The sequence below is a fragment of the Ursus americanus genome, chromosome 17, assembly GCF_024610735.1.
Source record: "Ursus americanus isolate L20-20 chromosome 17, mUrsAme1.1.p, whole genome shotgun sequence".
Lineage (NCBI taxonomy): Eukaryota > Metazoa > Chordata > Mammalia > Carnivora > Ursidae > Ursus > Ursus americanus.
Genome location: NC_142143.1, coordinates 39977122 through 40000916, shown reverse-complemented (window position 1 = coordinate 40000916; position 23795 = coordinate 39977122). Strand labels below are relative to the sequence as shown.

General features: G+C 35.5%; 1 protein-coding gene across 2 annotated transcripts in view; it reads left to right on the top strand.

Moving 5' to 3' along the window:
* Positions 1-23795, top strand: part of ZDHHC17 (zDHHC palmitoyltransferase 17) — an 85675-nt gene that overhangs the window by 21582 nt on the left and 40298 nt on the right. For both annotated transcript variants that reach the window (XM_087868920.1, XM_087868919.1), the window contains exons 2-5: positions 4773-4876; positions 10530-10652; positions 18388-18465; positions 19065-19209. In XM_087868920.1, the coding sequence (XP_087725046.1) occupies positions 4773-4876; positions 10530-10652; positions 18388-18465; positions 19065-19209 (450 nt within the window). The remainder of the gene's footprint in view (positions 1-4772; positions 4877-10529; positions 10653-18387; positions 18466-19064; positions 19210-23795) is intronic.

Below are 23795 nucleotides of genomic sequence, written 5' to 3'. Positions count from 1 at the left end.
CTCTTTCCTTAGAGCATATCAGCCTTTATGTTGGAGATCGCTACATTTTTTTTTATCCCGAATGGTAGCCAGTTGTCCATTTATACCATTTATTGAATAATCTTTCCCTCATGATTCTAATTCTCATTCTTCAAGCTCTATTCCCTTGCCCTGTTTATTACTGCATTGCTTCTATTTTTGCATGTGTTTCCTTCCTTATATACTGTAGTCGGTGGTAGGACAAATCTCTTCCCTTACCCTTTTTTTCCTGAATATTCCTGAATTTACTCATCTTGCACAGTTATTCTTTCAGAAGTACTCTACCATCGAATCAATTCTTACAGAACCTTATATAAAACATCTGTATTCAGTTGCTAATAAACATAAGCTCTGGGCCGTAGAGGATACTTTGGTCAATGCTGCTTCCCTGTTTTTTTAAAAATAAAAATAAATGTAAACTAAAGATTTAATAGGTCTAGCGTTCTGAAAAAAGTTAACTAGATTGCACACGGACACTTGGTAACTAGTTGATTGGCTATATTCCACCGGGGCATTTGAAAAAACATGTATTAATGGCATCTGTCATCTTGATACACCAGTCAGCATTTGCCTGTACCTGCTGTATAAATTTAGGTCCTGTCATGATTTCCCTTTGCAGCAGTGTGCAGCTGCTGAGCTTATCCCAGCTCTTCTCATTCTTGTCTACTACTTTAGCATTAGATTTTGGAGGTGCTTTCTCCTTCCTTCAGTTCTCTTCAACAACTACCAGGACTTTGGCTGTTGGGGTCCCAGGGTGGCTCAGTCCGTTAAGTGTCTGACTCTTGATCTCAGCTCAGGTCTTGATCTCCGGGTTGTGAGTTCGAGCCCCGAGTTGGACTCCATCCTGGGTGTGGAGCCTACTTTAAAAACAAAACAAAACAAAACAAGGGGCGCCTGGGTGGCTCAGTCGGTTAAACGTCTGCCTTCAGCTCAGGTCATGATCCCAGGGTCCTGATCGAGCCCCGCATCAAGCTCCCTGCTCACTGGGGAGCCGGCTTCTCCCTCTCCCTCTTCTGCTCACCCTGCTTATGTTCCCTCTCTCTCTCTCTGTCAAATAAATAGATAAATTAATCTTTAGAAAACAAAACAAACAAACTGGCTGTTAACTGGGTACCTTAATGATCTTCCTATGGCTGTAATTTCTTTATCCCAATATAGAAAATCATTGTATGTTAGCCTTAGAAGGCATCTTGGAGGACTTGTAATCTAGTAGTTTTTTGAACTTTTTTAAAAAAGCAGCTGCATCTTTTTTTCATTTAAAGAAACCTTATGTAAAACCTCAGTACCTAAAGATAGGATAAATAACACAGGCCTTTGTTTAAGAAGTGAATGTATTGAGAGTGGGGCTTAAGCCTTAGAGCTCTTGGATACCCTGCTGTTGGTCCTTGAGGCACCTTAGAGGAACTGTGTCCTTATTTTATTTATCCTTCTTTTTTTTTAATACAAATAAGGGACCTGAATCCTATAGTAGTGAATTGCCTCCCTGGGTATAGCCTAGATAAGAAGGTGGCAGACTTTGAATTCAGTAGCCTTCTAGTCAAAGACTTTTTCTATTACACCAAGCTGCTTCTAATGAATTTACTGCATTCTTAAAAATTACAGTGTTCTACATATGTATTTTTAAATTGATATTACTTTTCTTGGCAAGTAGCAGTTAAATTGCTTCTTAGTTCCCATTAAAATCAAGGAAAACTTATACAATTTAAAATTATCATTAAATATTTACATGTTGAAAATGTATCGGATATGTAATAGCAGATTTGTAATTAGAAGTTAATATTATCTGTACATTTATTGAAGATGCACTTATTTACAAGAATATAGTATATTTTTTAATGTTTTTGGAATTAAAAAATTATAACTGTTATTCCTAGGCCTAGTGATAGTGGTGATTATCTTGATAGAGAGTGTTGTCGTTTGTCATAGTGACGGGGTTCTAGTTCTACAGATAAATCAGTTTCCAGTCTGTTTAAAAGTGAGAAAGATCATTTAAAACCTGTACTACAATTTTTTTTTTTGGAATGAAACAGGCTGGAGATTTGCTTTAACATCATTACTTCTGTCTTTTAGTGGGAATACTTTATCTCTCTGGAATTACTGTAGGGATATATTAAAGTTATCTTTTAAAAATCAAGTTTCTTGGGGCGCCTGGTAGGCTCAGTCAGTTAAGCGTCTGCCTTCAGCTCAGGTCATGATCCCAGGGTCTTGGGATCGAGTTCCGCATAGGGCTTCCTGCTGAGTAGGGAGCCTGCTTCTCCCTCTCCCTCTGCCTGCCATTCCCCTTGCTTGTGCGTGCACGGGCTTTCTCCCTGTCTGTCAAATGAATAAATAAAATCTTAAAAAAAATAAGTTTCTTTTACTAAAAAGTAAAAACAAAATCTTATAGATGGGATGAAACAGATTTAATTTAAAAATGTAACTAGAAGAAAAAAGTGATTTCTAGAACATTTGGCAATGTCACTGAGACAGAATGGTCTGTGGAGAAACTGAGTACAACTTAATAATTTTGTACAATAAGTGAGGTTTCTGGGGATAAAAATGGAATTAAAGTCACATGGAAGCATTAGGATAATAAGCCTTAAAAAGAGATTTATTTTTTATTTTATGAATATTTGGTTTTTGTCTGTAAAAGCAAAATGTTTGTCCTTAGTAAATAAGAATAGCAGTTTGCCCTAACAGATTTTCAAATTGACATAGGTTTTAAAGTTATGACTTTTTAGATCTTATGTTGTCTTTGTTTAGGTTTTAACTTATTATTGAAAGGTTCTTGTTTCTAGTATTTGACTTAGGTTTCTTACTTACTTTGTCCTTGCACTCTGAATTTTTAACGTCCGTGACAGCTAGTTACTGTATTTGGTGTATGTTTGCAGTGCTTCTCCAAGCCACACTGGAGCCTAGTGCAAAAGGAAAAATCAGCAATACTGATGCTGTCTATATTTAAAAGGTTGATGTTTGGGATTTTTTTTTTTTTTTGCATTGACTTTTTTATTTTTTTGAAGATTTTATTTATTTAATTTGAAATAGAGAGTGAGTGCATGAGCAGAGGGGAAGGGCAGAGGGAGAGGGAGAAGCAGATTCCTCACTGAGGAGGGAGCCACGAGGTGGGGCTTGATCCCAGGACCCCAGGATCACAACCTGAGCTGAGGGCAGTAGCTTAACCAACTGAGCCACCCAGGTGTCCCTTGGCTTTGATTTTTAAAACAGAATCCATTAAAATACATTTTGTGAAATTCTAGTATAGTTAACATACAGTGTTACGTTAGTTTCAGGTGTACAGTATAGTGATTCAGCAATTCTGTACATCAGTGGTCATCATGACAAGTGTACTCTTTAATCCCCTTTATCTGTTTCACCCATCCCCTCTCTCCCCTCTGGTAACCATTGGTTTTTCTCTATAGTTAAGAGTCTTTTTTTTGGTTTGTTTCTTTTTCTTTGTTTTGTTTCTTAAATTGTACATATGAGTGAAATCAAACTACATTTGTGTTTCTCTGACTTTTTTCACTTAGCATTATACCCTCTATCCATCTACGTTGCTGCAAATGGCAAGATTTCATTCTTTTTTATGGCTGATATACCACATCTTCTTTATCCATTCACTGTGCAGTTTTTATCTTGATTACTGAATTTTTTGGCAACCTCTTAAACTTTGTATTGGCCTTACCATGTCCTGGCTTGAGGTTGCAGTACACCATATAGTGCTTTATGTTTAGCAGGCCAAACATGCTTAGTTTTCTGTTGTCGTATAAAAGAAACATAATTGTATCTTAGTGCTGTGTTATATTGAGGGAGCGGACTATGTGTAACACATTTTGTATTTTTTTTAAAAGATTTTATTTATTTATTTGATAGGCAGCCAACGAGAGAGGGAACACAAGCAGGGGGAGTGGGAGAGGAAGAAGCAGGCTCCCAGCGGAGCAGGGAGCCCGATGCAGGGACTCGAGCCCAGGACCCTGGGATCACGCCCTCAGCTGACGGCAGACGCTTAACGACTGAGCCATCCAGGCGCCCCACAAATTTTGTATTTTAAATAGAAAATTACACACAGCATATAAGCTTCGAATGGATGTAAAATTCTGTAAAACTGTTTAAAATTAGGAGTGTTGACCTTTTTAGAAATGTTTAAGCGAATTTACATTTTATCAGAACTGCCCCATTGTTCCTTACTCACCTAATGGTGATGCTTAACAAGCCCTTGGCATAAAGGGTTGTAAGAAAAGATAATATCTGAAGATAATAGGAGAATAATCTGCATTGGTTTTGTTTTTTTACCGCCTTAGAGTTTATTTGGCACGTGTTGAAGGTTTTAGAGTGTTAGGTGTTAAAGTAGAGTTTAGAGTGTTGTGGAATCACTGTGTTATATACCTGAAACTAATGTAATACTGCATGTCAAGTGTACTCAAGTAAATTTTAAAATAAAAAATAGAGTGTTAAAGGTAGGGGTTATGCTGGAATAAAAAAATTGGTTTGAGAGAATGAGAGCTGATTTGATGAAGTAAGAGTTCTGTGGAGCTAAAGATAAATTTCAGTTTCAAATTTGTCACTAATTTCTAGTCTCACAGCTTTTCTGTTTTGAGAGTGTACACAAGGGGTAGATCTAGTGAATGTGTTTTTTCTCTGAAGAATACAGACTTCAGAATAATTAATTTCAATAATAAACATTCTTCAAAACAGTGCAAAAGTGGTAGTAAAATATTGAAATGTTTTCTGTACCTCTTTTCTGAATTTTTGCCTTTGTGTGATTTACTCTTTAACAGGAAATCAAACCCCAAAGCCATTATAACCATGGATATGGTGAACCTCTTGGACGGAAAACTCATATTGATGATTACAGCACATGGGATATAGTCAAGGCTACACAGTAAGTTTTTTGTTGTAGTTGTTTTCTTCTTTGACATCTGTATTTCAGGTGAAATATGAACACATACATTTATTTCTCTTTATTCATAATTCTCTATTTGGTGAGACATTGTTCTCATACTTTAGCTCTTTGTACAGATTTAACATAGCTGATTAAAGTCTTTGTCTAGTCAGTCTAATGTCTGGGATTCCTCGGGGACAGTTTTCTGTTAATTTCCCCCCTCCCTCCACTGTGGGTTATACTTTCTTGTTTCTTTTCATGTCTTGTAATTTTTTTGTTAAAAACTGGACTATTTAAATTCTAGGAGATGATAGTTTTGTTTTTAAAGATTTTATTTATTTGAGAGAGAGGGAGAGAGCACACCGAGGAAGAAGGAGAGGGAGAAGCAGACTCTCCACTGAGTGGGGAGCCCAGTGCAGGGCTTGATCCCAGGACCCTGTGATCAGAACCTGAGCCAAAGGCAGACACTTAACTGACTGAGCCACCCAGGCGTCCCTGAGGTGATAGTTTTTATATCAGATTCTCCTGGGGTTTGTTGTTATTTGTACCATTTCTAAACTAATTCTGTAAAGTCTGTACTTTTGTCATGTGTGACCACCGAAACCTCTGCTCAGTTAGTTTAGTGGTCAGTAAAAGATGAGACAGAAACTTCTAATTCCCTAGAACCGTAAGCCTGATCTTTGTTGAGGAACTCTGTGTGTGTGTGTGTGTGTGTGTGTGTGTGTGTGTGTGTGTGTGTTAGGACACTTAGCACTCTGCCAGGCAGCTTACTAGAGCTTAGCCTTCGCTTTTTGCTTGGCCAGAACCTCAGGGTCAATCAGGTGTGAGAGCTTAGGGCCTTCCTAGGTCTTTGTTGAACATGTGCACACAGCCGTATGCTTGTGCATGGCCTTCTAGATTCCCAGGGATATGTCTGAGCTTTTCAAAGCCTCTATGGATATCTTATTCCTCTGCTTTTGCTTTTAAGCTTTTTGATTTGTCTTGTTGGACCCAGCTGTCACCCATCCTCTCAAGCAGCTGTGATGTTAAAATATTTGACAAACAGCCCCCAGGGAGAAGCTTTTGATGAGTTTAAGTGAGGTTCAATAGATGAGCCTTTCAAGTGGACTCTTACCTGTCTGGGAACCACCAGACAGGTCAAATAATGACTTCTCTTTTGGAATGAGGCTTTGAGAGAACTCCATCCCAGTTCTGCTCACTCTGGTTACTAGTTACGAGTATAACCAAAGCAATGTGAGTTCACTTCTTGGTGAGTCCCAGATACACCAGGTGGAGTTGTTGCACAAGTAAACATTATTTGCAGCAAGTGAGGAGATTACGGGAATAACTTGCAAAGCTGTGACTCCCTGAGCAAGTGTGGATGGGTTCCTTTTATTTAGGGTTATGATGAATATTTTAAAAAGGGATTCTTGTCATTACACGTAGAGGTGGGATAAGATGGCACACTTGGCTTAAGGAAAAGGAAACATGCCTGTGCATACATTTTATGTTATGTAAATGAGGCTTGTGATCCTCCTTGGGCAGAGATTTTAGTATTATAATGAATAAAAGTAATTGTCAGTCACTCTAGAGGTTACTCCATAGTCCCTCTGTATAGGTGCAATTCGGGGGTTAGAATCAAACTAGTCTGGGTGGTCTCGGCCAGCTGGAGGTCTTGTCAGGGCAGTTGCTATCACTTCAGGGGTGGTTTTGGTTCCATTTGCCTGAGTTGAGATAGCTGGAAAGAAGAGCTTAAGGAAAAATGTGGGACAAAGGTCAGTGAGTTCAAGCAGGTGGGCAGTAAAAGGTGGTGTTGGGGTTTAGCTGGTGACACTAGTACCAGGAATACAAACATTTTTTTTCAAGGCTGCTGGGAAGCAGAGATGCTGGTACTATGATATGTTAAAATACCACCAAAGTTCTCTGTTCTTACTGAAATTCAGCTATTTTTTTTGACTGAATGCTCCTTGGATTGCTGGAAGCCTTTTGTTAATTCCCAGAGTTCTGAAAAAGTTGATTTTTACACTTTCTGCCAGGTTTTTCATTACTTTTGTGGAAAGACAAACTTTCGGAGGTCCTTACTTCACTGGTGGCACTCTTACTTTCTTGAATGTTAGGTATAGTCGAAAATCAGAGCACATTGTGCCCCCTGTATTCAGCACACAAATTACACTGCATTACATTCATCTTTCCTTTTGAGACTGCTTCTTATGATATCTCCATTCTCTCATTTGTGATTAATCTATCTCACCCAAATGCATCATTTCCATCAGAAAACAGACTCCAGTATCTTTCATCTTAAGAAAAAAATAACCACCTTTCTTTATACCTCACATACTCTTCTAACTAGTCTATTTCTTGAAATTATCTATGCTGTTTGTAATTTCTACCTTTAAAAACACTTATTTAAATTGTGAAACATTTCAATTCTACAGTAAAGTATAGAGAAGAGTATAACTGTCAGATTAAGCAGATGCTACTAACGTTTTGCTGTAATTGCTACAGGTCGCGCGGTGTGCTCTCCTCCTTCTCCCCAAGGAAATCTCTCTTGAAACTGCTGTGAATCATTCTCATGAACATTCCTGTACATTCATTTCTACAAACATCTACAAATAAGATATGTTGTTGTAATATGTGCCTAAAATTTATTTAAATTGTATTCTTCTCTGCATATCACTTTACAGCCTATTTTTTTAAAATAAAAAAACCATATAGCTTTTGTGATTTATTAGTGTTGATAAATAAGGACCTAATTTATTGTTTAACTGCTTTGTATTATTCTATCATTCCTTACTGAGGGACACTTTAAATTGTTTCTACAGTACTTTTTTATTATTACAAACATTGCATCAGTGAATGTCCTTTTCCCTGTTTTCCTATATACATAAACAAGAGTTCTTCTAGGGTAGACAACTCAAGTGGAATTTCTGGCTTCTTCAGTATGTTCTTTCAACTTTACCAACTATTGCCAAATTGATTTCCAAAATGGCTGTACCAGTTTGTACTTGCACCTGCAGGAAATGAGTTCTTCTTTGACTACTTCTTGCTAACTCCTAGTTGTGTCACATTAATAATTGTTGTCAATTTAATGGTTGTGAAATGGTTTTCTGTTTTGATTGGCTTTTTGCAGATTACAAATCGTGTTGAATTTATTTCCTATGTTTATTGGCCATTTGGGTTTCTTTCTGTGCAAATTGCCATTTTAAATCCTTGACCCATTTTGGGTTCTTTTGTCTTTTTGTAATTGATTTGTAAAAGTTCTTTGTATATTTTGATGGAGTCCACAAAGAAGTTAGTGGGATCTGTGTCCCCTTAGTGTTCTCCAGAGTCCTGTGTTGATGCTTTCCTAGCCCCTTCTCACCCTCCCCACCCCATGTAGCTCACCATTCACTACTCCTCTCCAGTGTGTTGAAACTCCTATTTCTTTTTTGCAATAATGTGGTGGAACTTCTCTGGAAACCTGGACTTCCATAACAGTTCTCTCATCTGTGGGTGGTTGTCTAAGACAGTGTTGTCCAGGATTCCCAGACCACTGTCAAGAAGGACTGGAGCCAGTTCATGGGCCGCTGCAGGGTCCATGGCTGGGCTGAAATCTGTATGCCTGTTACCCAACACATGGTGGGTGAGACTTCTCAGCTCCCTTCGAGGGTGGTACTGGATCCCACAACTCCCACAGAGGCACTTTTGTCCATGACTAGATGCCAAATTACTGTTGTTGGAAGGGGGACAAAACGATGGAAGTCTTATTCTACCCTGATGCTGACATCACTCTGGTCCGTTTCTAAATACTCTTTTTCATTTGTTTCATCTTGTATAGTACCACATTGTTTTAATCGTTTCTTAGTCTTCACAGTTGTCTTAGCTGTTTTTGGCCTTGTACTCTCACAAATAATTTTAGGTTCTACTTGAGAAGTTCATGAGATACTCATTTGTGATTTTAATTAGAATGTCATTGAATTTGTAGATCAGTCTGGGGGAAATTGCTATATATATTTCTTTAGGTCTTTAATGTCTTTCATAAATCTTATTTATGGTGAGAGTAGTGTAATTCAATACGCTTTTCATTATTATTTTAAATGGTTTAATATTTCATATTATAATGATATAGAAATCTGATCCAAATTTTTTTTTTTACTTGGATACTTTGTTTTAATGATTTTTTTTTTTGGCTGGGTAAAAAATAATCTCACAAAGATACATAATTACCTGATGGTTGAATTATAGCATAAACTGGATTTACTAAATCATAGTAGTTACTTTTTCAGTATTACTCAGTAGGCAAGTATTTTACTGAACTTTGTCTTGTAAATATCCATTTCTTAATGCCAGTTCTTGCAAACTATTCAGGTTTTGGCATTTTTACAATTACAATAAATGGGTCTGCAGGTGTTAACAAGATTGTTTCAAAATATTTTAGTGCATTCACATGAGGTTTTTATAGGTGATATATTTAGATCTTTCAGAAACTATATTATAAATTCCCAACATACAGTTGTTTTTTTTTTTATTATTTATTTTTTTTTAAAGATTTTATTTATTTATTTGACAGAGAGAGAGAGACAGCCATTGAGAGAGGGAACACAAGCAGGGGGAGTGGGAGAGGAAGAAGCAGGCTCCCAGTGGAGCAGGGAGCCTGATGCGGGGCTAGATCCCAGGACTCTGGGATCAGGCCCTGAGCCGAAGGCAGACACCTAATGACTGAGCCACCCAGGTGTTCCAACATACAGTTTTTAAAAAGTATTCTCTTAATAGCAAGTTTTTTTTTGAAGTAAAAGATATTTTCTCACTGTGTCTAAAATACCCCTTTGTCTTGGAGGGGAACAGACTGTCTTTACCCATTTTAAGAATATATGGTTGATAGTATACTGTGCATTCATTTGCCATCACTATCACTCCCAGCCCTGCCCCCCCCCCAAAGGCAGTAAATTTGAAATACTTTTCTTTTTTGTTAAAAGAAAAATGCAAGTCACTTCTTTGTATAGTTAAAAAGATTTTCGGGGCACCTGGCTCGCTTAAGAGTAGTGTGCCACCCTTAATCTTGAAGTTGTGAGTTCAAGTCCCACATTGGGTGTAGAGATTACATACAAACGTACATTAATTTTACAAAATGATTTTTGTGGTCACTTGTCACTTACCTCATTTAAAGTATGAGGTAGATTCTGCTCTTTAAGGTAGTGTGTCTAGTTCACTTAACTAGGCACCTGTAGGCAGTTTTCCGAAAAAGAACAAAGAACCTAAGATGCCACTGTCATCTCCTGTGAATTGTGGAACTCTTGCTCTTCCCTTGTGCGCTGACTGAGCCACCCAGGTGCCCTGGAATATTGATATTTTTAAAGTAACATTTTACCTGGAGAAGTCCATTTTAATTTCCAGGTATCAGGATGCCTGGGTGGCTCAGTTGGTTAAGCATCTGCCTCTGGCTCAGGTTATGATCTCAGGGTCCTGGAATTGAGTCCCACATTGGGCTCGTTGCTCAGTGGGGAGCCTGCTACTCCCTCTGCCTGCTCCTCCCCCTGCTTGTGCTGTCTCTCTCTCTCTCCGAGACAAATAAAAATCTTAAAAAAAAATAATTTCCAGGTATCAGAATGGAGCATTATTTTCTTCTGGAAATGTTACTTTCAGCTTTAATTTTGTCAAATAGTAATAACAATCTCATATTTTCTTTCTTTTCCAGATATGGAATATACGAACGCTGCCGAGAATTGGTGGAAGCAGGTTATGACGTACGGCAACCAGACAAAGAAAATGTTACACTCCTCCATTGGGCTGCCATCAATAACAGAATAGATTTAGTCAAGTATGTGTTTTCTGTATTTTAAAGTAATTATTTATTATAAAATTATTAGAAATAATTATAAAGACTAATAATTTTTAAAATCATTGCTTTTAAAATGTAGATTCTGTGTACCTCTTTTTCCTGAAAATTGTTTTTAACATATATTGAATGCTCATTTGCACAAGATACTGTGCTGAGTGCTTTTTCATGTATCTTTCCTTTAAACTTAATCCTTGAGATAACCCTCTGTGAACACTAACAATAATTGCTGTCCTTCGGATGTGCAAACTGAACCATAAAAAGATTAAATATGTTACCAATGACATGCAGCTAGTAAAAGTTGGAATCAGGATTTCAACAGTGTAATTCGCAGCTCACATTCCAAATGTGAATTCTCTGGGGAAAAGCTACAAAAGAAAAGAGGGGTTACAAAGATAATAGGTAATAATCTGTTTTAACTATTCATGCCAGCATGGATGATGAATACCTACTATGTGTAAATGATTTTTGTTACTTACTGCTAATCTGCTTGCTTAGTATTAATGAGAGGTAGTTAGATAAGCAAGGGTCAGGGTGATAGGAAGTCTTAGTAAATCTAGTTTAGTAGTCTCTGACAATTTGGACATAAGTTCTTCAGCTGAAGACATGAATCTGAATAAACTAGTTGCAGATGTGCGCTTAAGCGCAGCATACAGAGTCTAGAGACAACTAGGATATTAAGGCCAGGGAAAAGAATTTGCCCTTTTGAATACTAAAGGAAGGTTAAGCAAGTAATAACTAAAGCACTGACGTCTGAATAACTTTCTTCCAGAGAGCATATCTCCATTTTATTTGTTCCTTTTTTGTTCTTGTATGTCTAACTTTCGTCTGCCTTTGATACGGGTCTCCTGATGTCTAATCTGTTTTTGTTTGTCGGAAAATGTTTTTATTTCATCTTCATTTGTGAAAGAAATTTTCATATGGTATAGAAATCTAGGTTGGCAGTTTTTGTTTGTTTTATTTTTGTGTTTTACTCATTGAAAATAACATTCCTTTGTTTTCTGGCTTCTGTTACTATTGAGAAATAAGTCTAGATATTGTGCTTTTGAAGGCTTTTTTTTTTTTTTTCCTTCTTCTGTCTGCTTTTAAGATTTTTTCTTTTTGTTTCTGGTTTTCTGCAGTTTCATGATGATGTAACTAGGTGTGGATTTCTTTTTATTTACCCTGAATGGGGTCGTAAGGAATTCTTGATTCTTTGGATTTATGTTTTCGTCAGTTCTGGGAAAATCTCAACTATTATTTCTCCAACTATTGCTTCTACCCCATTCTTTTTTTGCTCTCTTTCTGGAACTCCAGTTAAACGTCTATTCGACCTTTTCATTGTGTACTCTGTGTCTCTTTTCTTCTGTATGTACTATCCTTTGGTATGCTTCATTCTGGAAACTTCTGACTTACCTTCCAGTTCATTTATTCTTTATGTATAATCTGCTGTTAAATCTATTCAATGTGTTCCTAATTTTATTTTCCAGTTCTAGAATTTTTTTTAAGACCAAATAATTAGCTTGTCATATTATTTGAAAAACAAAAACAAATTTCTAACTTCAAAACCTCTACATGCATTTACCACCATCATTTGAGAATCTTTAAAATCTCCTTTTTATTTATTTCTTTTTCCATTTTCAAGGTATGCTTTTATTCATATGCATTTCAGTTCTAGAATTTTTATCATTTTTTTTTTCAAACCTGTATTACTTAAATCATCTGTGGCTGAAGTTTTCAATCTTGTCTTGTATACATGAATAAAGTAAATACAGTTATTCTATAATTGTATATGAGAAGATAGTCTGTTAATGTTGTTCCTTCCTGTGCCTGATTATCTTTAAATATGTATTAGACATTGTGTTTGAAAATTATTTGTTGAATAATTTGAGGCCTAAGATGAGATTTCCTTTTGTTTCTGCTAGGCCTACGTTTAATTTAATTTCAGTACTTCAGATTTTCTGTATTCCTCAGGTGGCTGAAGACCAAGCTAGAGTCAGGTTTACTTCTGGTTCATAATTACTGCTACAATGTAACCTTTTGGGGTCCCAGTCTTTGTTTTGCTTTTGTGTGTTTAGCTTGCTTCTTGGCCAACTCTTCTGTATCAGCAAATTATCTCTAGGGCAGATGGTGCCCAAGCAGTTTTCTAACTTCTCTGGATTTTAACCCTCTCCTGAATCTTGGCTTGGTTAGTGCTCTTAATCTTCTTAGGTTTTACTTTTTAGGAAATGTTTCTTAGATTTTGTTGAACTTTTTTCGTTTTCTTTAATGGGAGGGTTGATTCAAATGATTTAATCTTCTATACCTCTGTTTGCTTTTCAGTTAGTGTTATTTTAATCAAAATAGTGTATAAACACTTTGAAAACTCAAATAGTAAAGGCTTACAATGGAAAATGGCAATCCCTCCCCACCCTCTGGGTCCTTTAGCCCAGAAATAACTATTTTTAGCACTTGAGCTGTTTCTTTCAGTATTTTATATATTTATGTTCCTACATTTATCTAGAAAAAATGACAGCAAACATTTTTTCTCCTTTTTCATTTAGTATATATATCTTCAAGATTTCTCATTATCAGAACAAATAAGAGCTGCATCATTCTTTTTGAACAGTTGTATAATGTTCAATTATATGGGTTTAATTTATTTAATGGTTTTCCCTTCTATGGACATTTAGGTTGATTTTGGTCTTTTTACCATTAACAACCAATGCTGTAATTGATAATCTTGGTCACATATCATTTTGCTATGTTCATCTATATCTGCAAAATTTATAGGAGTAAAAAAGAAAGATGAATTTTGAATTTTAATAAATATTGCCAACTTTTATGGTTATTTTTCTTGATTTATCACTTACTGTATTTTGACTTTCTATTTTGGGATATCTAGATGTCCTAGATCTCCTCACCACTAATAATTCTTCATTCTCACTATAGTTTTGGCTAAATCATCATGCAAAGTTTAAGTTGTTGTATGTAAATTCTCAGTGCTAACCCCAGAAGTGTTCTATGATTATCTGTTCTTTCCTTGTGGAATTTTGATTTTTGCCTGAGGTAACAGTTACTTCATTTTTAAAATTTTCTCTGTGTCGTAACTAATTCTTCCCATACTCTTAGTTCTATATGAGAACAGTATCAGCTAATTTATCCATCTGTTTTTGGAGGTAGGGGATGGAGGAAATCATTCCTGGAATTCTCCACTTTTCTGCTCCAACCCAGATTGTTTGCTCTTTAGAGATACTACGCAAAACCATTATTGTGAACTTTTCCTTTGCCATTATTCTGGGAAATCTCTTTGCTCCAGTGTTGGTGTCAGTTTCCTGGGTTTCTGGTTTTTGTCTCTGTTGTGTTGCTACCTGGTTTTAGTAGAGCACAGTTTCTGATAGCTTTCTGAGAGAGAGAGGGTACTTGGGAGGTGAATGTTTTGAAGTTACTATCATTTCTGCCCTTACACCTTATTGGCTGTTTGGCTGAGCATGGATTTACAGATTAAAAATAGTTTTCTCAGAATTTTGAAACGTTAACTTATTATTTTCTTAATTCATATATTACTACTGAGATTATGTTGGTTAAAAAATTCACATTTGTCTTTGTGTTTAAAAATAAAGTCTGAAGTGAGAAATATAGACAAAAAGACTTGATGCTGCCTGCCTTACAAATGTTTCAAGCCTCTTGTGGACTAGTAAGGTTATAGAATAAAGTCCTTAGTTGTAGAATGGGTTAATAATTGGTGTCTGTGCGTATTATATCTTCAGGTATGTAAACTTAATTTTTCACAATGCGTAATCTAGCAAGTTACTTTCCTAAAGCAAGCATGGTGAGTAAAGGCAGTTTTCAGTAACAACTGGTATGCGTAGCCTCAAGATTACTTTTTACTGCTGAACCTGGAATTATACCGCCATCATACTGCCAAAAATCAAAATTAGAAGTTATAGCACATCCATAGCACAGCAAATAGTATGAACACCATATTTGCATAGAGCCCTCGTGCTCCTAGGTCCTATGGGAGTGGCTTGAGCTCATCCCCATGGATGTAGCACACATAGTGGGTTTGTATTACATCTTGGGGAATTCAGTGCTTTTGTAATAAGAGCAAGCTTGCTCTTTGTTCCAAAGGGAGACATTACCTCATCTCTCAAGGTTGCTTGATACAAACACAACTTGGAGAAATGACCTGTGTAAAAGTGGTCAGGGCCTTGCATTCTACTCATATACCTAGCAAGACATGTGGGAACATGAGAGATCCATGGAGAAGTGTCTCTTCTAACAGTTATGTTCCATCAGGGTATATTAAAAGGACTTACTGCAAACAAAGTAGTTGGGTCGCTTTCATGATGGTAAGGTATAAAGTAAGTATAATATGGAAAGGAGGAGACCTTCACCTTAGCCTGGATTGTTTGTATTTCTAATGTTTTCAAGTGAAAGTCTGTATTTCTCAGCTTTTCCTCCAATGTAGTAAAATAAAAAAGATTATCTCAAGCTATCTCAAGCTTTTGTCTTCAACAGTCTCGTTACGTTAAGAGTAACTAATAATACTTGATTTCAGTTTGATTTCAAGTCAAAGGTATATTAAGGAATATGGAGCTTTGTTAAAATACCGAGTTTAAAATTTTCTGAGAACGCATTGTATATGTGGCTTATTCTTCTTCCCTGGGAACATTACATTTTTTTTCTTTATCCCTGACTTTGTGAAAGCTCACGTTAGTGTACTGATACAGCTCTATCTGTCTGTCTATCTATCTACCTATCTACTGACTGACTGACTTAAACTTTAAATCCAGTTTATGACCATTAAGTGGCCAGTTTTTCTGGAAACTTGCTTTTTTGGATTAGGGAGGTGTTCTTGCATGGTGCCCTCAAGAGTGCCTTGCTTTTGTTTTCTGTTTTTCCCCCAGGAACTCAGATACTGAAACCAACCAGATTGATTCTTTTTCTTATCATTATCTCAAGACCCCCCCTCCCCGCCATTTTATTTATTTATTTATTTTAGAGAGAGTGTGAACAGGGGTGGGGGGCAGAGGCAGAGAGAGAATCCCAGGCAGACTGTGCACTAAGTGTGGAGCCCCATGTGGGGCTTGATCTCACAACCCTGAGATCATGACCTGAGCTGAAATCAAGAGTAGAATGCTTAACCAACTGGGCCACCCAGGCGCCCCCATATCCCAAGTGATTTTTATCTCCCAGTATAGATGTTGTACTTTGGGGAGATTTTCTTAATTTATGTAATTTATCTTCTTCCTTTGAATTTCTAATTTTATCTCTTGCATTTTCAATTTTCAAGCATTTTTTTTTCTTGATCTCTGCACCCCCCCTTTAAGAAAATATTTTGATCTTCTTATCATGAGTATATTATCTTCTCTTATTTTTTGGAGGAAATTAATTGTAATTTTTATTTTGTTTCTTTTTTCTTCTCTTTATATTATCTGTTTAGGTTAGGCTTCTTCTCTTTATTTGGTCTCCTTCCATATTTGAAACTTTCCTGAATTACCTGGGCATGTTTAGGAGAGACATAACAAAGCTGATTGGAAGTTGTAGGACTTAGGTCACAACAAGAACCTCCCGTATGTCTGTTTCTAGAAGTTTTTCTCTAGGGTTGTTCAGTGTCTCTTAGAGAAAAATCTTCTGATCTCTTTGTGGGAAGGAGTTCAGTTATCTGTCTGCCAGCTGACCTGACCAAGTTGTTGTTTAGAGTGTAAACTTTCATTGAATTGCTGTATTTTCAGTATGGTGTCTCATATGGTTCTCTGATTTAATTCCATGAGTCTCAAATTTCTCTGGTAAAGGTGCACTGAATACACTTTTCAGCAAATGCCAAATGGTTGAGTGTTAAAATCAGTCTGAGCCTGAGGCTGGAGCCAGAAATCATCATCATACAATGAAGCTTAGGGACATAAGAATGAATCTGAACTTGAAGAGTTTGAGTTATTATTACAATAATATTAAATTTTTGAGTAGTCACATTTTAAGATTGAACATTACAGTACACAAAGAAATACTTGTCTAGCACTGTCAGCTGCTTCATTGTTTCAGTGTCACTGAAATGCCTGTTTGTGATGCTAAATACTGAACTTTCAGTGAGAATGTAAGTTACAAAACAACAGTTTTTTCAGCAATTTTTATTAACTTTCAACCGGTGTTTCTGTTTATACTCTAGTTTCTTCATTGCATTCTACAGAGGTAACAATTACCTTTAATTCCTTAGTCTTTCTAGGGTTTTATAACATTCTGGTTTGCTTCTCATTGTTGTCCCCCTCTGGAGACATTTGAGTTTTAACTATTTACTTTCCATCTTTCAAATACTTGTTGATATCTCTCGTTCATTGATGATCTGGTTTCAAAACCTAGGGATCATTAATTAGTACCTACAGGAACATTCCTTGATAACCTTGTAGTATGCAGGAAGGCTTGAGTCTAAAAATAAGAATTACATGATCATTTCAGAATTGTGTAGTTTTGAACTAGGGTCTTACAGCTATAAAGAATAACATGTTATAAAAAGGTAGTACTTCTCTTCCAGTAGTTTACAATGAAAAGGTGATAGAAGTTGTTCTTCAGTTTGCAAGAAAAAAAAATGTCCTATCCCTGTGGGGTGGGGGGGAGTTGTACTTTAGAACCAGTCTGGAAATCATTCATTGCTGTAGCCCTAACAAAGATTTGAAATGTGAGTAAAAATAACTCAGGAACAAATATATTAACTGTAGAGAAGGTAATAAAATTGCCTTAAAAAAACATCCCAGCTCTTATCAAAACTGTTCTTTGGCTGAGCTATATTTCTCTTTGGGCTCAAAAAACTATTTTCAGCTATTACATAAGGTCTACCGAGTTTCTTAAGAAAGAATTTAGGAATAGTTAAATGTTTGTGTTCAGACTAATGTCTCTGATATTTTAGTCTGGAAATATTTTGTTACGTTACTTTGAACTGTTTTACATGATAGAGTGGAGTTTGGCCCTTCATTACGTAATGCTTTAAAAACGCCAGTTTAACAGATACATAAAGCAATAAATTTCTGAATCAAGCATGTAAGTACGAGTATTTTAAATGTTTTAAACTGTGTACATTAAAAGTGAATGCATTAGTGCTCTAAAGCAGTAATCACTTAGAACAGTTTAAAAATCTCAGTAGTATTCACCGTCAAGCATTTGACATCAAAGGCTTGAAATTATTTATATTCAAGATTCATTCATTGATCAATCCAAAGTAAACATTATGATAAGCAGCTAGATCCTGTTCATTTCAGAAGGTATCAGGATGTTACAACGTTAAAATATTAAGCAGTGAGGTGATTCTTGCTTTTTAAAGCAGCACACCTTCAAAGGTATAACAAGGCATTGTAAAGAATATTGTTGGATTTAATCTACGATGATTTTGTGAGAAAAGTAAAGCTGAATGTCTACCCATGATAGACTGGTGGCCTGTTCTACAACTTTCTATCTGCTGCTGCTCTCTGATCCAACCAAGTCTTTGTGGTTCTCTGCCTTTTTTTTTATATGATTGTTATTTGGCATTGCTATTCTTTATTGTAACTTAAAAAAAAATTACTTTCCTTTTACTTCCAAAACAAAAGAGTGATGTGTTTGATATAAAATTCTACTAAATGTGTTTTTTAAATACCACAAAGGATTGTTTATCATCAGAGGCATAAACTAGCATGAGGTCTACGATAGAAAACATTTTTTTTCTTATTTTTTACATAATTTCTTGAAAATGAAAGCTGTCTAAATTATTTAAAATTTTGTCTTATAGATACTATATTTCGAAAGGTGCTATTGTGGATCAACTTGGAGGAGACCTAAATTCCACTCCTTTGCACTGGGCCACAAGGTTTAAATTTGCTTCTGGATTTTTTTTCCTTTGGTTCCTTTATTAGTTTATAACTAAACTTTTCTTTTTTTAATGATATGCTAAAATGAATGAGAGCACTTAATGCTAATAGTTAATATCAACATTGTACTAATATATTGCTGTACAGTGTTAACCTGTATTGGCAGCAAAGTTTATTGTTCCAAAGTGTCTTTAGGGAATTCACCATGCTGATATTAATCCAGTTAGTTTACGATTGAGTTAAACTTTGGATTTGTGAATGTAATACTTATGCAGCCTTTATATATTTACAATTAAAGAAGTTGCCCAGTTCATGGGACAATTAAAATTATATTTGAATAGGATTAATAGAATATAGTAACTATTTATTACATATTTAAGGAAGTTATAAGTAGCTCTATAAAATTTAAAAGACTCTTATTTCAGTTGAGGCTTAAGAACCATAAAATCCTAAGCGTGTCTTGACATATACATATTTTAAGAAACTGAAAAAAATTGTGTAATCTTTTCCACCATTGCCCTATTTAAGAAAGATCTTTCCAGGAGATCCTGTTTGAAATAACTTCACATATTTAAGTGTTTATTCTTTTATGTTTTAGACAAGGCCATCTATCTATGGTTGTGCAACTAATGAAATATGGTGCAGATCCTTCATTAATTGATGGAGAAGGATGTAGCTGTATTCATCTGGCTGCTCAGTTTGGACATACCTCAATTGTTGCTTATCTCATAGCAAAAGGACAGGTAAAAAAAAATCACAATCGTGTGGATTTTAATTATATGTTCTTCATGGTTTCAGTGCCTAATATCATTGGTGTTACAAGTGTTAACAACCTGGTGATATTTAAATAGTACTTTCTGATGGATGAAGAGAATAAATAAATAATATAGTTAGTTTGATATTGAGATAATAAGTATAGTTAAGTTAAAAATAAGAAAGATAATCGAGAACCACATAATGATCCATTAAGTTGCAGCTTTTATTTCTGAGAATGATAGAGATGAATCCCAGAAAGTAAGAAAATTTAGGTATCTGTTTTTTCCCTTAATTACTTCTTTTGAATATATACTCTGAATTCATTTAAACTTTTTTGAACATTTTACTGGTTCTCTATTAAGTACTTCTCAGAGTGGGGGATAAATTCTTTAGGATCATTTTCTCAGTTTCTGCTGCATAAAATAATGCTACTTCTTATATGTCAGAAAACTTTTCATGATTTAAGTGGTTCTTCCTGATTTTTCATGAGTGTGTACTGACTATAATCTATAGTCAGTCTATATATACCATGTTTTTGTGATAAATGTATGTTGTTGAAATTAATGTCACTCGGTTTTTCTTTCATGCATTTTCTCTGGTTATACTTAAACATTAGCTTTATAGCTGAGGATCTCATAAGAGTAAGACAAATGATTTTAATCTATTGCTATTAATGTATTTATTTTAAATTTTATGCAGATTTGGAATTTGAATAGTATTTATTTTATGAATACTTTAAGGTATTTGTTGTTGGCAATGCCATGCAATGGCAGTTGTGTGTCTTGCATTATAATGTAAGAGGCATAGACTGGCTAATTGCTGGAGTAGGGGGTTATTATCTATTATGGAGTTTTACAGACTACCTCCAAAATCTAATGGCTATAGAACAGTACCAACCATTTATTACCTTGGGTTGACTGGGCTTGGCTGGTTGGTTCTCTACCTTGTGATGATGACTGGGGGTTACAGTCATCTGGGTTTGACTGGAATGGAGGATGGCTCACTCACATACCTTGTGCCTTAATAGGAATGGCTAAAAGGCTGGGTTCGTTTGGAGTGCTGGGATAGCGAGTCCTCTCTCTTTTTCTCCATGTAGTCTCAGGATTCCTTCTCCATGGCACCCGTCGACATAGTCTTTCTAGCAGGGAACTAGACTTCTTACATGGTGGGAGCTCCCAAAAGAACAAAAGCAGAAGCTGTCTGCCTTTTTTAAGTCTTATGTCTTGAACTGGCACAGAAACATTCCTCTTCTATTCTGTCAGTTAAAGCAAGTAACAGGGCCAGTTCATGTTCATTGTGGGAACAGACGGGTATACCAGCAGGCGAGGTTTGTTGGGGGCCATGTTTGGATATTAGCTGCCACAGGAGATTACTTTTGTTCTCCCAAGTTTCTTCTAGACTGGGGTTTGGAGCAGTAGATTGTGCTATAACACATGATAGTGTCGTTAGTCGCCTTTTATTTTGCAGGTATAAATTTATAAGATGCATTCGCTTTTTCTTTTGGTTTTTAACTGGGTAAGAAAAGTGGTAAAAGTTTTTTTGTCTTTTTGTTAGCTAATTGATTTTGGGGTTTGGATGTTTCAGTAATCTTTTTAACTCTGGTATAGGATGTTGGCTATAAAATTCTTACGGGACAGGAATTTCTACCTGTCACAGTACCTTTTGTATAATAAATGCATGATGATAATAAATGTCTGGCAGTTTGTTTCCTTTTTCATGAGTAAGTTTATTTTTGTTTGTTTTTTTTGCTACAAAAGTAACATGCTTATTGTAAAATACTCAAACATAAGAGTATGACTTGGAAAATGAAACTCCATCTCCTCCCTTACCCCTCCCCCCACTGAGAACACTTTCTTTAACAGTTTACTATATATTTTTCTAGAATTTTTTCCATGTATACACTAATTATAAAAGAAAACTCTAGTATTCATCATATCATACTTTGAATGGAGTCCATAGTCCTTCCCTACAGAAGGACTACAGAACCATGTGTGGTCTGGTCCAAGATACCTCTCGGGCCCATCTTTTGTCATCTCCTCCTTAGTCTGCTTTGCACACCAGTCTTCCTGCTGTTTCTTGAATAGCTCTACTATGCTGTTGTCTTTGGGCCTTGTGCTTGATCTTATCTTCCCCTTTAAATCCTTTCCTTAGATAGTCAAACAGTTCGCTTTCTGTCTTATTTCAATCAGATATTTGCTCAAATTTTATTAGTTCTGATTAGTTCCCAATTATAAGTAATAATAAAAATTAGTATATTTTTATTTTTTCTTTCTCTTCCCTGTCTTTCACTGACTTTAGTCTACAATATTGTTTTTCTTAGTGTTGACTTTGTTCTGATAGATGTAACTACATTTCTGTTACTTAATTTTTCAGCTTTAAGTAATATCCTTTGACTCATAGGTATTACAGATTAGGTACTTATACTTTCTTTTCAACCTTTTTCCATCTTCTTCATTTTTTGTTAATTGTATCAGTTTTACATTCTTAGGGCATATAACATTTCCATTTAGTTTGTCATTCTGTTCTTCACATTTGTTTCATTTTAGCTATACTGTTAAAATATATTTAGTGCTCACTACCAATTCTTTTGGATGATTTTCAGGAGAAAAGGGAAAATGCTAAGTTATGGAGCCCTGTTGATCATGGAATCCCCATAAGCTTTTGATCTGGGCTTGTTAATTCTTCCTAATAGAGAATACCCATACGTCCAGGCTGAACTTGGAAAAGAAGTACCAAGTTTTAAACCCCGACCCAAAGAAAGAAAAGGTTGAATTTCATTTTTCTTCTAGTACTCTAGAGATGTGGCATTATTTTACATTTTTAATTTTACTTATTGATATTTTTTAATACTATCACTTTTTAAAAAGGATATGAAAAGACAACTAAGAAGGAAGAAGAAACTAAAACAAGAATTTACATGTTTGTTTTAATTGGATATCAAATTTAGTTGAGCTCTCTTGAATTAGGACCCTGAAGGAAGTAAAATAAGTTACAGTACTTGACTGATAAAAAACAAGAAAGCTTGTAATTTCTGAGAAGATTTTCTTAAAGATTTTTATTGAAAAAAAAATCAATATGTATATCAGAAATACTGAATGAGGTGACATAGGATGTTCCCAACAGTTAACGTAAATCTGTAAATGGATTTTAATGGATAAGGTGTAACTTTTGATTACAGTATTCATGATGAGGGACTAAAACTAATGATGTCCAAGGATGTGTGTTCTAGTTTGTCTAATGTACGGGTTCTCAGCACTTTTTCTGCTTCAGTACACTTGGCTAATGTTCACATTTGAGACATATTCCCATCAGTAATAGTGGCTCACAGAGCTCTGCTGTAGAGAGGTATAGAGTGTTTTGCAGTGTACTCACTATAACTCTGTCCTCTCTGCACTGACTGGTGTATTAGATAACATAACTTGGATTAGAACTGCTGCCTTTGTATAATCCAGGAATGGGCGATGGGGAAGGGAAGAAGAGGAAACTTATTATCTATTGAATGTCTGTTATGTTCTAGGCTATGGACTAGGTGCTTTACACAAATTATTCTATTTAATCATCACAGGGGTTTTATGAAGCCATTATTTATACTTGCATTTTTAGATGAGGAAGCTGAAGCACAGAGAAAGTAATTTTTCAGGTTTTTATAGCTATTAAGTGGTGCAGCTAAGAATTCAAAGCCATGTCTGTCTTATTCTAAAGCCTATGCCTTTCCCAAACAAGTATGTAGATAAACATGTCTTTTCACTTAACAAATGGTTTTTGGTCATTTACTCTGCTGGGCACTGTGAATACAAAGATGAGTTTAATATAAGTTTAATTGTCAAAGAACTCCTATTCTAGTTAATGAGACAGATGCCTTAGGGATATAGGATAATTAGTCCAGAGTGGAGTTAGGAGAGATAATTTTAGGAAAGTGAAACTGATAGAATGTCTGATGCATCAGGATGTCTTGAAAGGAGATTTAGATAACTAGGGAAGAGTTTTGGTTGAATAGATGGTAGTTTTAATTGTAATTTGTTAAAAAACTAAGCAAAGGGGGGGGAAGTACCATGGGAAAGCAAAAAAGTTGGGTAGGAGAAGAAAAATAATCATGGTTTACTACATGATTTTGCTGGGAATAGTATTCATATACATTCATAAAAATATTAATATCAAACATTTATAGAACCAGAACCAGAACCAGAAATACAGTAGATCTCTTGAAAGAACAGAGAGGTGCGTATTTGTGATGGGTCAGGAAGAGTAAAGAGATAAATTCTCATTTTGCATACTGAAGAGTCTCAGAAGATAATGCCAAAAACTGAAAAATCAAAAAGTAGCAATTCAAGCATCTGATTTTAAGATGTGGAGGGCTAAAAGAGGTACAAATAGTGGGGAGTAAGGCAGAGAATTGCTTTATCACCACAAATTTTACAGAATTATTTGACTCTAAAAATGTACATGCAATGTAACAATAAAAAGCAAACAAACATTTTTGAGTTTATTGAAAAGATAGGTCTTTTTATTCTTAGTTTTGAAATGCCTAGAAATAAACAGGGTTTCATTATTACCTCTTATCATGAATTAGTAT